General features: G+C 39.8%; 1 protein-coding gene across 5 annotated transcripts in view; it reads left to right on the top strand.

Moving 5' to 3' along the window:
• LOC124856168 (plexin-A1-like) overlaps window positions 1–18,061 on the top strand; it is a 271,437-nt gene that overhangs the window by 35,299 nt on the left and 218,077 nt on the right. For all 5 annotated transcript variants that reach the window (XM_047346406.1, XM_047346402.1, XM_047346404.1 and 2 more), the window contains exon 2: window positions 6,522–7,957. In XM_047346406.1, coding sequence (XP_047202362.1) covers window positions 6,776–7,957 — 1,182 coding nt within the window. In that variant the 5' untranslated portion in view covers window positions 6,522–6,775. The remainder of the gene's footprint in view (window positions 1–6,521; window positions 7,958–18,061) is intronic.

The raw sequence follows: 18,061 nt of genomic DNA on the forward strand, positions 1-18,061 counted from the left end.
TGAGGGGATGAACTTCTGCCCATTATTAGGTAGGCTTGATACGTTCTGGTACAGTTCCTTGGAGAAAGTAGTCACACGCCTTGAAGTTTTTCACATTTTGTTTCAAAATGTAATGTTTTTATTGTGATTGTACATTATAAACCCAGATAGATTAGTAAGAATCTGTTGGCAGGACAGCTATCAGTCTGGCTCTCCACAAATCTTTCTAGAATGTGGCAAGAAGACGGCTATTAAAAGCCAGCCATAAAACGTCTTGCTGTTTGCCACAAACCTTGCAGGGGACTCAGCAGAGGACTCAGATGAGACATAAATTGAATTTTTTGGCAACATGCAAAACGCTTTGTGTAGCAGGTAAAATATGGTGTGGCAGCGTCATGCTGTGGGACCAGGTAGCTGGTCAGAGATGATGGGAAGATTTAAAGAAAGAAAAATCTGTTTGTAGAAAGAGACATACCACAGAAAACACACAGCTATACTTGCAGTGAAAGGTGGTTTTACGGAGTATTGTCTCAGGGAGGCTGACTACAACTACATGCTAGACTTTCCTTTCTATATGTTTTTGGTCTATCATATTAAATCCCAGTAAAACACATTCAAGTTGGAAGTTGTAACTTCACAAAATGTGGAAAAAGTTCAAGTGGTAGAAATACTGTCCCTCACACATAAACATTTTCAAAAATTCTGAAACCATCTCCTTCTCTACAACAAAAAGCAGAAAGGTCACAAAAACTGACTAATGTTGGCGGTGAAACACAAGTCGTAGGGGTTTTTAGTGCTCCTAAACACATTTGTTTAAATATATCGTATGCACTTGTAATTTGTCTTATTTTAATAATAATAATTCCGGATTATTATTAATAATATTGAAAATAATAATTTTGGATTTTTAATTATTAACAACTGCCGATATCTAAATGTACTTTTGCAACAAGGAAGTGTTCTTACCTGCTGAGCCTTGATCCGTTTAGCAACAGTAGCAACAACTTTTTCTTTGGAGATCTTTTCACATCAGATGCTCTGATTATAGCATCTGCTTCAACATTCTCCTTCGTCTGTCAGACATCCCAACCAATGACATCAATCCTCCTGTGAATTCAGAGGTTTCTTGTTCAAAGCAGTTTGCCGAGAAGTCCTTTGATCACATCTGGCTGTGCTTGGTGGGACCAGCCCATCCGTCCCTCCTCAGTTTTCCAGCACTGATCCAGGCAGTTCTGATCCTGTTCACTTCAGAAAAATAGTGCAGACTAATGGCTGCTGTCATTGTATTGCTGCCACCACCAGCAATGCACCTTTTTACCATATTAACGCTATTTTTAATTCAACTTGGCTTCTACCTGAGCGGTTTATCATTGACGCTCACCCAATGAATGACTGGAGACATCCCCTTAGATGTCATTCCCGGGCAACTTTGGACTTAAAGTTTAACATCGAAATATGCTTATTTTGTATCACAATTCTCTTTTATCACGTCTTTAATCCTGATATCATGTCAATTACTGCCCAGTTCTCTCAATATTAAGATAATTTCTTCTAATTTCTGCAATTGTGGGAAAAGCGTGTCACAGGCACTTTAATACGTCCATCTCAAAGCTGTCAAGTCCCATTGGATGACCTGAATGCAAACCATTGGCATCTGTTTTTGGCACCTAAAGAGTGCTTGCTAATTTTTTCATTGTTGCTTCTTAGCACCAAAAGGATAGCTATTATTGACCTCGGGTAACTCTAGAAATCAAGTGTTTAAATTCTGCTGCCGACCAGCTGGGAAAATGGTCCCTGTATAAAAAAATGTCCATGTATGGTGACAGATGGGTTTGGATATTTTTGAGAATATTCCAGTAATCCTCCAAAGAGGAGTGATTAGTTAGTTATAGTGAGATTTGCATTTTTGGTACGGCACAACCACTTTGTAAACTTGAGTGGGTTTAGGTGGTTAGTCCTACCCCCTTCCTATTCGTCTCAGCTGCAAAGACGTCCTCTGACTGGGACATATGCCAGCCTGAAAGTGTAACCAGCCTGTAAACAACTAACCAGCACCTTGCCTAGCTGCAGAATGTCAGAAGTAGAACCCCAAGTTTAATTTTCTTCAAAGCTCTAAAATAAGAAGAAAACAATTTTTTTTAAGCTTTGTTAGACGTTTGTGTCTTTATTTAGTTTTGGGTTTACAGAATATCTAGGGATCGCTACCCAGTCCCTTGCCTATCTACCCCTCTGTGTGTTGGTTGGGGGATGGTAAATCCATTCTTCCCATATGTTAGATTGTGACGGCGGGATTAGGCAGACCCAGCAAAAGGATTAAGGCTTCAGGGTTTGGGTCCCCTTCTATCTCGCCTCCTCTCTAACCGTCCCATCCCCTCCACCTGCTTCTTGCCGTCTCCTTGTGCTGTTCAGCTCCTCTCCCACCCTTCTCGCATCTCCCTTTCCTCCCCTGGGCAAGTATCCAATCTCTGGAGTGTTTTAGCTGTTGAACAAGGAGGTAGAGGGCAGATTATAAGAGGTCATTTCTTTTTTTGTTTAGCATGGTAATGGAAATTTTTGCTCATTGTGTAAATTATTGTTTTTCTTTATGGGATTTAGTGTGATATTTAATAGATGTGACCCAGATGTTGCAATGAAAGGCCTAGGATAGAGAATTTGGTCCATGTGCTGGTCTTTTTCCTTCCTCGTCACCTCTCTCTTTCTCTCTCTGGATACCTTCTTCTCCTTCTTCTTTCCTCCGGTGTTGAGGGCTGTAATTGATATGCCAACGGCAATAAATCAGCCCGACTTTACAGTGGGAACGTTATCTGAACTGACAGGTTCAGCTTCTTTGGAGAGGAGGCTGAGAGTGCAAGTTAGCCAGCTCAGCCCCACTAAGAGCTTACCTCTTTTTGAGCCTGTGGAGTTTTAACAACATGCAACACCCTTGTCTGTCTTTAAAATGAGTGGGAGTGGGAGGGGGGCCGCCCTCGTTTTACTCTCAATTTATTTTCCAGTCTCCAATTCCTACTGGAACAGTTTCCCGTCCTGTCAGTTGATAAGATGTGCCGATATTAAATCCAATCATCTTGCCCCTTTACAGCCTAGTGTCTCTAATGCTTTCTCCTTGATTGATAAAGCCTTTGGCTCTCCCAATTCGTTGGTTGTCTTCTGCCTCCGGAATGAGGCAGAAGACAGGTTCATGCCCACATGATTGACATGTTTTCCCCTGATGGTGCCAAATATGATTCGCAGCCTTCCTCCAACGCTCTTCCTAGCATTGCGCTTAAGCTCTGGAGGAAAGTGAAATTGAAGAGGGTTTTCAGGGATAAGGGTGGGGAGAGAAAATAGGAGAATTTTGTGTGAGAGAAATGTGTGCAAGAAGTCAAAACTGCCATTTACAGTTTAACAGGATTCCTGCACAGTCTGGAAATAAGTGGAATTTATTTTACACGTCTGGATCAGAGCATGGTACCCTAAAGTAGAGTACGGAATAATAGTTGTGTTTCCATCCCTCCCTCCCTCGATCCCTCCCTCCATCCATCCATCCCTCCATCCTTCCCTCTATCCATCCCTCCTGCCTGTACAACCAAAAGACTTTAAACTCTGGAACTGGACAAGTCTGGAATCTCCACCAGCAGAATATGTAGGAAACTTGAGTTAATTGTGTGAAGAAGGGGACTGAGGGGGATGTGCTTTGTGGGGGCAATAGTAGGGACATTATCAGCATCATTCCTTTTTCCATCCTATATACATCATCCCCTCTATCACTTAGAAGATGTTTCATAATGCCTTATTGCCTAATAGATAAAAAGCAACCACTGTTGCAATTTCTCGTTAGATTCACACTCTTACATCAAGCTGTGCGTGGCCTAAACGAAGAGATGTTACAGGAGGGACATTTTTTTTCCCAGGTCCTCTCACGTTCTTTATCAGACATTAGCTTGCGTGCTCTCTCTGCCTCATTGTGTCTTTGCCTCTCTTGGAAATGACAAAGGAAAATGAGGCAGCCAGTCTCCCCACGCGCTGCCACGCTTTAAATTGACATCTGCTCTCATCGCGCAGCGCGACTGTACTGTTGAGCAAGAAATTAGTTTTTTTTTATAGGCTGGCTCGTCACTTTATTGCATGTGCTTGTGCCAAAGAGGCCATGATCCACGTCAAGTCGTTTTAATCTCACAGAGTGGAGAGTAGGGGTATATCCGATAATTGCAGATCAGGCCCTTCTGTCTGCAGTTTTCTGCAGCTGAAGTGCCTAATTCTACAGGGCTCCCCTGATGTTTGCTGCAAGCACAGGTAGAGTTGGTTACAATACTGTTGAAGTCAACCTTTACAGAGCATGCTTTTTGCTTCCTGCTGCTCCTTTTATTTATCTTCTAGTTTTCTCTTTAATATAAATAATTTTTTTCCCATGCCAAGAGTAAGATGACAGAGCCTCTTCCTGAACATGGCGAGCTTTCTGCCAGCTGAGTTATGCTTTGTTATTGCATGGACCGACCCTGCTGCTCTCTCTGCTCTCTCCCACTCACCTGTTATTTGAAGTGTGCAGCAGAGTGACTAATGATAATGAGCATTTCAAAGATGGCTCCGACAGAGTTGTGGTATTGACTCAGTTCTTTCTGATCTGCTTCCGTTTCTAAGTTGACACAAAGTTGGGACATTTTTCATCCAAAGGAAATTTTGCAGATCTCTTTCAGAACACAGTGATGCCTCTAGTTGGAGTTGATTTACAGATCTCAGTCACAGATCTGTGTGTTTAATGACTAAAAATTGTTTGCTTTGCTTCATCGGTGGCTCAACAGAAGAACAGGAAGTGGAAAGTGAGATACAGAACACTATAAACTTAAAAGGCTGTTGTTATTCACAGCTATGCTTTTTAAATATTTTCTGTATCTCTTTTCCCCTTCTTGCCTTCTTGACACTCTCTTTGTTTCTGTTGTGCCTTGAAATCCACCAATCAGTGGATTCACTGATGGGAAAAATATCTGATTTTTTTGTTTATTATTACCCGGTAATTGATAATGACCAGTCAAGCTGCATATCTGGTTTTATGTCATCTTTTACAACTTGTTATTGAAGGAAAACTCCCTCTGCAAAGACTTTGATTATCAAGCCGAAATTAAAGCAAAGGCTACGAAGTTGGATTGCATCTTGTTTTGTATGAATGTATTGCTTTTGTATTATTGGCATTTACTGTGGAGCATTTACAATGGGCTGCACGGTGACACACTGTTACCTTGGAGCAAGAAGGTCCTGGGTTTGAAGACGTGCCTTGTGTCTTTCTGCATTGCGCATAGTTGCCCGTGCATGCGTGGTTCTCTCTATGTACTCCAGCTCCCTCCAAACAGCCCGAAAACATCACTGTTGGGTAAATTTGGTTATTCTGTAGTTCTCTTAGGTATGAATGTGTGTGCTGAGTTGTTTGTCCTCTGTCTGTCTGCGTTGCTCGTTATGGGCTGGTGACCTGTCTAGGTTGTACCCCACCCTACCTTCAAGGATAAGTGTGTTTAGACAATGGTTGCACATTTACAATGTTAACATGATCAGATCTGTCAGTCATCTCTGTACTTTCTCTGCAACATTTCCATACCCAGAACCGCTCACTGTTACTCTTTAAAACAGCACATTATATGTCTGCACAGAGCACTAACCATGTGGTTTAGTTTGTGCCGTAAACGTGTGTTTGCGGAACCTCTGCTTTTCAGTTTTTCATGTTAGCTTTGTTGAGCAGACAGGCGCTACAGTGGGAAAGGGAATGGAGCCAGATGCATTACAACGTGGGCAGTTTTCAGACTGACAATAAGTAAAAAAAAAAAACAAAAAAACAAGAACATTTGCAGGGTTATTATAAGCACTTAACACAAGATGTGTGCATTGACTCCATGTTAAAAGGTTGATCAGTACTATAAGTGTGAGATGCTGAAAAACATTTGTGGCAGCAGTAAATGGTAAAATTATTCTATCCTTTTTCTGTTTAATGTACTTTATGTATTGGACTGGATTCTCTCGGCCAAGGCAAAACTATCAGATTATCCTGCGTTGCTATAGTTTTGGCTACCGTACAACTCTGATTGCCATTAATAGCTATTTGTGTAATTACAATATGGAAAAAACTTGTTAATGTTCTGTTGTTACAGCACAAACCATGACAAGAAAAGCTTTCAGCAGACCTAGCTATAAATTGCTCGCTGTCAATGCTACACTCCCCAGTAGCAGTTTTTCCTAGAACAAATCTCCAAAAGCAGCACTGTAACACTGAAAGTTATGAAATATTAGTTGGTTCAGTGTTGAGAGTCCATAACTCATGGCTATGCTTGAATTCTGTGTATAGAGCTTTTAATAATCGACTCCCGACTCCCCTGCTCACAATACACTGCAGGCACATTTGCCGTCCAGACTTGATTTGATATTATTTATACTTTACTGAGGCAAATGTCAACTTGGCTTTTTTGTCCCTTTAAACTGTGCAATTTTCAAGATTTTAGGCCTCTCTTCCTCCTTGTTGCCTAATCAATAAGAAATATTTGTTTAGACTCTCTAACATATTTTTTTTATTTGCCTTTCAGGGCTCCAAGTTTGTGCCTCTTTGGATGTTCCTGATGACTGCTCACAACACTGAAAACAGGACAGTGGATCAATAGGAGTTTTTTTTTCTCCTTCCCTGGTCCCTCTCCCTCCCTCAAGCTCTCCTTCCTCATTCCTTAATAGTAGAGGAGGCAAAGAATAAAATCCTGACTTGAATCCAGGCAGCAGAGATTGTTCTCCTTCTTCCTTTCTCCTCCCCTGTCCCCCAAGGCCTTGCCTCCTGGACACTTCAGATATGTGTCCTCTTTCTCGGACATTAGCCTTCCCTGGGCAGGGGAACTTGCTTCTCCTGTGGGGGGTTTTACTCCTTGTTGTCTCTTCCCCCTCTGAAGGTCAACCCCCACCCTTTGAGCGGTTTGCCCCTCCTGACAGTTTGCTCACACATCTGGCCATCCACAACAAGACTGGAGAAGTCTACGTGGGAGCAGTCAACTGGATTTTTAAGCTGTCCAGCAACCTGACTAAACTCCGCAGCCACATGACCGGCCCAGTGGTGGACAATGAGAAATGCTACCCTCCGCCCAGTGTCCAGTCCTGCCCACACGACCTGGCCCAAACCCCCAACGTGAACAAGCTGCTTCTTATAGACTATGCACAGAACCGACTCATTGCCTGCGGCAGCACCTCGCAAGGCATCTGCCAGTTCTTGCGTTTGGATGACCTCTTCAAACTTGGGGAGCCTCACCACCGCAAGGAACACTACCTCTCTAGCGTGGCGGAGTCCGGGACCATGTCAGGGGTCATCATAAGCTCCCCTCAAAGTCCTACCAGCAAGCTATTCATTGGAACCCCTATTGATGGAAAATCTGAGTACTTCCCTACCTTGTCAAGTCGCAAACTGATGGAGAATGAAGAAAATGCAGACATGTTTAGCTTCGTCTATCAAGATGAGTTTGTCTCCTCTCAGCTGAAGATACCCTCAGACACTCTGTCAAAGTTTCCTGCTTTCGACATCTATTATGTGTACAGCTTCAGCAGTGAACAGTTTGTCTACTATCTAACAATGCAGCTAGATACCAAACTGACCTCACCTGATGCCAGTGGGGAGCAGTTCTTCACCTCTAAAATTGTCCGCCTATGCATGGACGACCCAAAGTTTTACTCCTACGTGGAGTTCTCCATAGGCTGCACCAAAGACGGGATAGAGTACCGTCTGGTGCAGGATGCCTTCCTTGCTCGACCAGGCCGGCAGCTGGCCAACTCCTTGGGGATTTCCGAGAATGAAGACATCCTCTTCACGGTTTTCTCTCAGGGTCAGAAAAATCGGGCAAAGCCACCCAAAGAGTCTGTGTTGTGCCTGTTCACCCTGAAGAAGATAAAGGAGAAGATCAAAGATCGAATTCAGTCTTGCTACAGGGGAGAGGGGAAACTCTCTTTACCCTGGCTGCTTAACAAGGAGCTCGACTGCATCAACTCGGTAAGCTTATGATTTTGCTTTTACAAGTTTTGTTGACCAGATTTCCCTTGAGAGTTTGTGGTGAACATGCAAATAAAACTATTAGCACTAACAAACACAGATGTAATAATGTGGCCAGTGAAAAAAGTGTGATTCCTGATTCTAATTCTTATTTGCAGTTGTTACCTACTGACTGTATCTTGCTACTTTTGTTGATATAGACCAAACATGTAGGAATTTACAATATTGAGCTTAAAAAGCCATTGTTTTGTCTTGTTTCTGCTTTCTCCCTTTTTTAGTTGTTCTGCTCTTTTTTTCTGTTCCCCAACAAAGTCTTGGAGCATTGATTCAGTCAGACAGGGGACATCATTAGCCCGGTCCCCTGGATTTGTGAAATGTCATTCAGGAGAAGCACCCAGGGACATCCACAAACATGCACACAGCATGATTCAGAGCACTGCAGTGTAGGATCTTGAGAGATAGTGAGTTAGACCTGGTTTTTATTAACTGATGCACACAGCATGGCCTTCTATCCATTACAGAAGACATTGCTTAAACAGACACATGCATTAAGACGTACTAGTGACCTTAAAACACTGCAGGAAAACGGATTTGTAGTTTGCATATCTACCTTTTTACCCTCTCAGTTGAAGAAGCCGTTTTACAGTGTTTCCTGGCAGTCAACACATTTCTAATCGCAGGCGACTTTATTACAACAAATGCACACAAAGCACTCAGCTGGTGTTGCATTTAATGGAGTAGGACAGTCGAGAACAATGGGGCTGTTTGTCTTTGCTGGTCTTCATTAGCATAAAGACACAGATGTGTGATTAGGCATGTGAATGCCTGGTTCTGCTTTTACTATCTTTAATGTCTCCATTGCCACTTTTTGTAGATGTTCTGTGAATAGTGTTTGTTGCTTTAATTTCTATTTTCCATTCCTCTAATAGTATTTATGTTAAGGCTATAAAAGAGAAGATCTAATTTTTTTCTATTTGCTTAAGCGGAGCTGTTGGTGCACATAGCTGTTTGACTTATTTCTATGTGGTACTGGGCAACTAAGCTCACTATTTAGAGATACAAGGATCAGAATTATGTGGGTAATTTCTGTACTTTGTCAAATAATATTTTTCTTAATATAGGTTTTAGCCAATTGTGATTTCTTAAGAACAAAATTAAGGTATGAGAACAGTACTGAAACATATTTTTTTCTCGTCTTCCTGCTGTGAGTAGTCAGTATTTTATTTATAGTAGGTGCAATGGCACGGCATGAGAGAACAACCGCTGTACAAGTGCTATAGTTGCTGTGTTGATGGTTAAATAATGAAATGCAAGAGCTTACTGCTACGTGCTTAATTTTACTACAATGTTACTCACCCCTAACCCTGGCAAGGTAATAAGATATACACAGGTTTCCAATAATGATGATTGTGCCTTTTTTGGGTGTTTCAATAAAATGTGCAGCAGGTGAGAAAGCACCTTCGTCAACCTTCCAAACTCTGAATGTCCAAAGATATGTTTTTGATGCCTTTTACAAGTTGACCACTTACCCAGAATAATAAATGGTAAATGTGACTGTTCTCAGGTCATATGTAAACAAAGATGTTTAAAGTCAAGCTTGATTAGGACTTTCGATCAAACCTTAATAAGGTCTCAATCACATGCAGACCTCTGTTGATGTCTTTCACTTTTGAATTACATTTTTATGTGTAGAAGGAAGACGATGCTTCAAACGTGGCTCAGGGGGGTCAGCTCTGTACACCTGAAATCAACTGGATTTTATCAGTTGATGCTGTGATACAAATTTTAATGCAATTTAATATTTTTTCACTAGCTTTTATTAACTTTTTTTTTTTAAGAATTTCGTTTTTCACACATACCATGCCACCAAGATGATGGTTGATGTTTTTACAGCTACAACCTTCATGTTTGCTCCCTGCCACAGATTTGTTGATCCATTTACTCATAAATCCACTGATATGCCTTGCTCTGTCCTTTATTCCTCCCATCCCATTCTGCATGGCTCATTACCATGGTTTCTATGCTTTTGGTAAGGATTACATCCACCAATAATTTATCACTAAGACTCTTTAAACCTGCCGTCCCTTGTCATCAATGACGATGTAATGGCTTTACAAAAGAGCTGACTGGCTGACCCCAAGACAGCAGCAAGATGTAAGAGGTCACCTTCAGGTTAATGATGTCTGCTCCAATGGCCCTTAAAACTGACCTAAAGTCAGCAGCCCAACACTGACCCAGTCTTCCATTCGTAGGGTGCTTGAGCTTGAGATTGTTTTTCAGTGTGGGAACTGGGGCTGTGCAAAATAACTTGACACAACAAGCAGTAAAACAGAAAAAAAAAAGAATGAAACAGAAGAATCAAGATATCCATACAGAGGAGAGGTATTGCATAATTTTGCTAGTACGGCTTACAGTGGAAACATCCATGTGCTAGTTAATGTAACCAGACAAAAGGCCATGCAGTATTGTATTAAAACTGGTTGAGTTTATGGCATCCCCAATTTCCTTGTTTTTCCTAGTTGCTTTGTCTTTAAAAATAAATCGTAGAATAATATTAATTTAGTTTAATTGCACTAGTAAAATATAATTGTAAGGCTATAATTCTATTCCAACTTTTAATAAAGTATACTTACAAAGAACTCATGGTTAGTTGTATTCTGGTTAATCACTACTTTCAGATGTGAGTTTTCTCTACAGATTTAATTTTCATTACCTTGATAACACTCTGAAATGCTGTATGCACTGTACTCCGCTTATCCCTAAATACATTTAGAAGAAGGATGGAAAACAACCCAAACCAGAAACACTTCTAAACTACAGTGTTAAGAACTTATATGATCTCCCATGAAAGTGCACTAATGATAGAGTATAAGGAGTGAACTTTCTGTACCTTCTGGAGCCATTCCTGCTGTGTAGCAATATTATGTTCTTGGCATGACCAAATGGAAAGTACACCAGCAGTTTACATTTAAGACATGTAGTAGAGATGCACCAATGGGAAATTTGTAATTGAATTTGTAGATTTTTGTTAACCTCTGACATGTTCATTCAGATTTATGTTTAAATCTGAACATGTCAACATGGCCCTTCCTAAATTTGACAAAACATGCCTAAAGCCAATGCCTTCTTGGCCTTAGGCATGTTTGACAGGAGAATTCCTTTCCTACCCAAATTTTAGCAAAAAAGGTAAAACCTGCAGACAAATAAAAAGGCCAAGAAGCTAAATGAGCAGCACTCCCTTAACTCTCGCTTTGTTGTGGAAACATGACTGAACAGCCAACAGCTTCCAAGCAGACAATCTGCCTGTTTAGGTCACCAGCACAGTTCCCCATGCATCTCTAAGATTTGTTGTACCCCCACCAGCAACACTTCAACTCAAAAGAGACAGAATTGAAAAGTCATAGGATGAGTTTGTCTGGAATATGCCTCTGCAAATCCCATGTTGAAAATAACATTTGCGTATGACATTAGATGCAGAGTTCACCCTCTTCTGTCACTGAACATGTACACTGGTAAAGGTTCTTGGAAATTTTTTAGATCTAATTATTTTTCTATTTTACAGTTTTCAGGGCTTTGCTTTTAGCCTCATGCAAATACCAGTTTTTAACATAAATACAAAACCAACATATAATTCGAATTTTTACAGTACAGTTGAGGGAGAGATGGTTGTTGTGGTATACCTTTAGACTCTTAGCAAAATTATGAACTACTATAACTGCAACCATGACATAAACAGAGTACCAAGGTTCCTAGGAAATTGAAATGGAGTCTTAGCATTGTGGGAAATGCTCCTTTATGCTAAAGTTGGAGCGTGAATGTGTTTAGGTTGACCCTGCCACGGTGCAGAGGTGAGGGCAAGGCAGGGCTGGTTAGTGGGTGGTGGGCTGGACAGGCATGGACAGCTGTTAACCACAGCCATGATTGATCACCAGGAGCTCCATGTGCCTCCTGTGTGAAGTTTAGATTTGTGTTGGATCATAATTTCTTGCCTGTGTTCATCATCATGCTGGTATATATATATATATATATATATATATATATATATATATATATATATATATATATATATATATATATATATATATATATATAGTGACGAATTGACACTCTATGTTTGGTAAACACAAATCTTCAGGCACATTAGATGTAGCTCTGTGATAAAACATGTTTTTCTCAGCAAAGCACTGACACTAATACATAGCGTTTAGCACCTCAGCTCTGCTACCAGGCTATATTTGTCTCCTGTTTATGTGCAATATTGTGTTGCTTGTGTGTGTGTGTGTGTCTGGTTTTGTCCCTGAGCTTTATTAGTGAACCCCTGACCTTCTTACCAGTTTGAGAGTGGATCAATACAAACCATTTCCACAAAAGGAGAATGAGAGGATGGAGGAGAGTCACTAAGTTAGGAGATAGAGAGGGCGAGAGATGACTGAAAACATAAGAGGAGAGTGAAGCAAAAGAGAGAGAGGGACTGCGTAGAGGTGAGAGCATGAAAGGGTGAACGGGAATGTTGCAGAAACTAAACAAGTGAGGCAGCCAGAACCAGAGAGAGAGGAGAAGAGAAAGGTGCGGGATGTGGGTGGAGATAAAAATGAAAGAACCAGAGGGAGTCCGAGCCAGAAGAAGAGTTTGATGCCAAATAAATCCGCGTAAAAGAGAAGAAGAATTTGAAGGATAGAACTAATGATATGAGTAAGACTGGGTGAAAAATACAAGTGATTCTTTATAGACGCCCGAAGGAACCCCCCCACCCCCCAACCTTTTACAAATTAACATTAACTTGGTTTTGTTAATATTTTTAGGTAATTAGGCCATAATAGTGTTTTTAGGACAGTTTCAACTGATTGGAAAGTTGCAATCACATCAAAGTCACTTTAATGCAACATTCACAGTATGGCCCTGTCCCAATACCCACACTACACCCTACGCCCCTCTATGAAGTGTGTACTTTGTACAAGTGCATGTAGGGGTTGAAGTCCACAGTCTTGCTGCTAAAAAAACTATTTAAAACTGCAACAAGCAATTGTTTTGAGGAGAATAATGTGCAGGAAGCGACGGAGGTTTATACACCAGACTCTCGCCGCGCCAGTGTTTGTTTGAAAGGTAACTTCAGTGTTATGGCCTACTGACTGCCCAGACTCACTCTGGACCCAGTGGTTTCTTACAATGTTGAGGCTGGAAAACCAGTAAAAAAAAATATTTGTCGGCTTGCTGTCTAAAGTTTACGCAGTTCTTATTATTCTGATTTGATGGCTGGTTACGTTGACGGTTGTGATTGGTTTTTGCTCAGAACGTCATCTGCACCAGTGAATTGTGGGTAATATACTTCGGCGAAGTCCGCTTAGATGCGGGCTTCGCTGAAGGGCGGATTGAGGGCACAAAGGGGGCGGGGCTAAGGACCACTCTGGAGAATTGGGACACTACGCACTCGAACCCATCAACGGGAACGCGCAATTCAGGGACACAAGGGTGGAAGTGCGAGTATTAGGACAGGGCCTATCATTCCACAACATATGGAGGTATTTCATGTTGAGCTTTATTAATACGTGTTGAATACTGTTAAAAAGACAGCTATGTGTCAAATAAACAACTATATGCACTTTTTAGAGATTTGTGGTCATTTTCCTATCAATGATAATGTTTTTGAAGCTCTGACCTGTCGATTCAGAAGTAAAATAAACACCCTTACCGGATAAATTGGAAATTAAACTGTCTTAACATTAAACATGAAAAATGATTTAAAAGTCACCTTATCTCTTACTCCTTTAAAACATAGGTTTTAGCTGACTTAGCAGTTCTTTTAAAAAAAAAAAAACCTACAACGTTGAAGTGTGCAATACCCTGAGATGATTTGGCTTTTTTACAAGTACAAGGAGGAAGCTTGGATTTGCTATTATGTGTTAAACTAGTTTAAAGTTTTTTTTTTTATTCTAACTGTATAGGAAACAGAGTGAAGACCAGAGTGGACGTCACACACTGTGTATAAGAGAGAGAGCAGTCTGTCTTACACAGCCCTGCAGTTCATTGGGATTTCACTGCAATTTCAAAACAATAAGAAAGTGATTAGAGATCTTACATTTATTACCTTAACCCATCATGGCGGGTCAAGTGTAAAACTGACCAATCTCGATCCCCATCTTATTTCTCTGCATAGCTCTATATCCTACAATCAGTCAAATGCCTTACAGATTAAACTGACATGGGAATGAAGGAATTGATGAAAGGCACTAAGAGAAAAAAAAGTTTTGCAATAGAGGAAAAGAGTGAAACGACAAACAGCCAAGAAGGGAGCAGCAGGCCTTTTACAGCCTGTGTGCTCAGGAAGGAGAGGCAATGATTCACCGGTTGAAAGGAGAGCAGGGCCAGAGGAAGAGTGATGACCTCAGAACTTTTTTCACTGTCGCTGCCAAGAACAGCTTGAGAAAAGGGTTTAAGACAGAAAGAGGGAAAGGAGAGGAGCAAAGCGTGATTGAACACTGACTGCCGCACGAATAATATCAGTATCCCTCACCTGGCCAGCGCTCTGTCCTCTTCAGCCATATGTCTCTCCATCATGTCAACCCTGAGAGTGTGTGTCGAAGCTCCTCTGACAGGCTGTGTGTGTTTCCAATGTAGGTGCCATACTAATGAGGGCTCAGAAGCAAGTCTTTGTGTGTCTATGAAATATTCTGGGTTGAGACGGCCATAAAACATCTTTGGACAGGAGTTAATTTCTAGAAAACACACTTTTACTTATTAAATATTATTTAATTTTGTAATCATATTCAAAATTAGCTAAAAACATTTTTTTAATATCCGTATTCAGTTGTGAAAAGTAAGGGAAAAGTTCCTTTATATGGAATAATCATTCCTGTGTTCTTCATTCTCTGTGAATTTACATTTTTCATCTGAATGACAAAAGAAGTCATGCATCCAGAGCTACCAATCACTTTCAGACCCCAATTGTAATAAGCTCTAACATCACGCTTGACAGTTAGGCATTGTGCAGCTGGTCCCTCCCTACCATTGCAGTTAATATATTCCCTGCTCTAATGGGAAGTGCAACTCTTTGCCATTTTTCTTGTTCGAAAGGATTACTCAAACTGTCAAAGTGTTTTCTCTTGATTACAAGATGGATGGGAGAGTTTTGAACTTTGCCACAAGTCAGGGCATCAATCAGAGAATCAATCCTAGAAAACCAGTCGGTCTCAAGTAGAAATCTTTTAAGACCACATGGACCAGCTGTTTGTCTGGCCAGCAATGTCAAAGGTGAGATTTGAAACTATACCTAAAATCAATAGTTGGGTTGTCTCCTTCTGCTTAAGATTAGATTTTCCTGTTAGTTTAATGTAACATACGGTTGAAAAGTTGCCTGCTGTTTGTCTTATTTTTACAATGATTTTGTGACAATGCTTGTTCGAGAACATGCAAATTATACTCATGTATTTCACAGTGACGGTGCACTGTTGTCCATAGAAGGTGTTAAAGAGTGACCATAACAAAAATTGCAACAACTTGTGTATTTATAAGAAAAAAAAAATCAAATGCTTACCTTGTCAAATGACAAGATTATAAAGTTTTAATTTGGTTTAATTAAGCTAATCAGCAAAACATAAAAAACTGTAATTAGTGAAGCAAATACACTTTAAAAGTATTACCTAAATGAAAACAACACGGTAATATATAACAAAAAATAATGACAATAATGTTGACATAGCTGATTGGGTTTGAACTATTTCTTTAAATTGGATTTAATTGAACTAAGCTTCCAGTTTTGGTCCAGTGCAAACTTTAAGGGAAATACAGACTGATCTAGAAAACTTGGAGGAACACCACATTCTGCTTTCACTTCACTTTTTCTTCTTTGATGGGTAGAAGTTGGTGATACCATGTGGGGAAGTCAGACTATGAACAACCTCATTCATATGACCAATATTCTCATATCTAGTCATGTTTTTCGCTCTGAAGTTTTAATTCTTAATATAAAAAAAATTTTTCAAAAATATTCCGCTTTTTTTCATACATTTTTAAATGTTTGAGATTTCAAAGTAACGGCATCAGAGTACATAAGCATTTTACCTGCTTCAATTGATATTTCTTGAAATTTGAAATATTTAATCTGGAGTTTATTACAAAAATTTTTTTGCCCCTGGAGCTTTAAAAAATATTTTACAATCATTTAATAATGCCAACCTAGTAATGGTTTTTGGCAGAACTATCTAACCACGCTCTAACCATTATTATTTTAATTAATTTGGAACCTGAGCCATTCAGGCACTAAGGATTGTCAAGAGTGCAATTTCTTCTGCCGTAATCAGTTGGGGAGGCAGCATCAGAGCCAGGGTGTTTCAAAAAACTCAATAAGCAAATAAAGAAGGCTGGGTCTGTTATGAATAATGAATATTTAACACTATATTGCTTCTGTTAAGCCACAGGTTACTAACTGTTACACTTGTTTTAATAAAGTTGTTTAGAAGAGCCTAGTTGATGGCATCTTATCTGTGCCCCAATCTGGCCTCTGCCTACAGCAGTATAGTACATGCAAGGCTTGAAGGACATCCTTTAAGGTGCAGCTTTCAAAAACTTCTAAAAGGTTTTCTGTACTTCTATCATTTTTAATAAGGAACTTGTCTGAAAAAGAAGTGTAAGTAAAATATCCTTCTCTCCCTTCAGCAAATAGCATTCTGTAAGAAAGAAACACCACGAGGCCACATTCAGTCACCCAAGGAGATTTTGATTACCGCTGCATAGCCGAGGCAACTTGGAATTAACTGTGAGGCCATCCTCTAATATGATTAAATCCATCATTAAGGATATCATGTAATAAGTGTAACGCTCTTGTGGTCTTTTGTAAGACACCATCTTATTTCTGTGGACCTGATCTAAACTGATACGGCAGCAAATGTGTTTAAGTAATTAAAACTGATTAATTGAGCCAGAGTTGATGAAGAGATAATTGACAGACTAAATGACTTGAGCAGGGAGATGTCAGTTGAGTGTCATCCTTTAAAAGTTATTTTAAACTAATAAGTTTGGGTCATTTAATATCTGCCGATGTGATAGCATTTAAAAGTAAAAGGAGGAAGGTTTTTTCAGAAAAGAAATTTGGTTTCTTTTTGAGCTGATCTTGTCACACTTGTTACCCTGTTATTACAGAACAATTGAAAGCCTTTGGAAAAGACCCATACAGACTGTGGGAGCTGCTTATTTTATTCTGACCTCTCTCCCTCTTTGAAGAGTGTTTAGCTCCACAAATTAGCAGCTATAGCACCACTCTAATGATACAAATTGTCAGTGTAATTATGTATTGATCGGTACTGTGTGTGGGTGGTGTGTTGCATGCATCATTATCAGATGTAATCAGGAAGTGCGGTGAAGTGATGTGCATGTACTGCACGTGCTGGTAGTTTCCTTTTTATCTATTTAGATCTGGTTCCAGGTGTAGAGTGTGTGTGCACTCTTTATGTAATGCTTTTTTCCCCCTGCGTAATAATCTTTAATTCAAATTGTTTGTGCACACCCATCATCACATTTAGTCATCTGCTTTGCAATGATTTTGTCTTTGCAAATATTTGTTGCTGCTTGGACTCTAGTTTAACTCTGCTGGTAACTGAGCTGCTCTGTCAGAGGTTAACTACTTTGCTTGAGGGCACCATTTAGTTCTCCTCTGGTTTCTAATTGCCACCAAGCTGTAGCAAATATTACTTTTCCAATAACTGCTAGCATTTGTATGCATTCAGAAAACATTTTATAGTTTATGCATATTTACCATGCAGTAAGTAAGTATATACACACCCCTTAAACCTTTCCATATTTTGTCACCTTACAACCATAAACCTCAGTTTTTATGTGATAGATCAACATAGAGTAAGACCTAATTGGGAAGTAGATGGAAAAATTATATATATATATATATATATATATATATATATATATATATATATATATATATATATATATATATATATATATTATGGATTTTTTTATTGACTAAAAATCTTCCAAGTGTAGTGTATTTGTATTCAACCCACATTAATGTGATACCCTTTAGAAGTCACTTGAATAGTAAATAGATGGGTGTATACTTTAATCTCAGTATAATTGCATCTGTTCCGTGAAGGCCTC

The sequence above is a fragment of the Girardinichthys multiradiatus genome, chromosome 20, assembly GCF_021462225.1.
Source record: "Girardinichthys multiradiatus isolate DD_20200921_A chromosome 20, DD_fGirMul_XY1, whole genome shotgun sequence".
NCBI lineage: Eukaryota > Metazoa > Chordata > Actinopteri > Cyprinodontiformes > Goodeidae > Girardinichthys > Girardinichthys multiradiatus.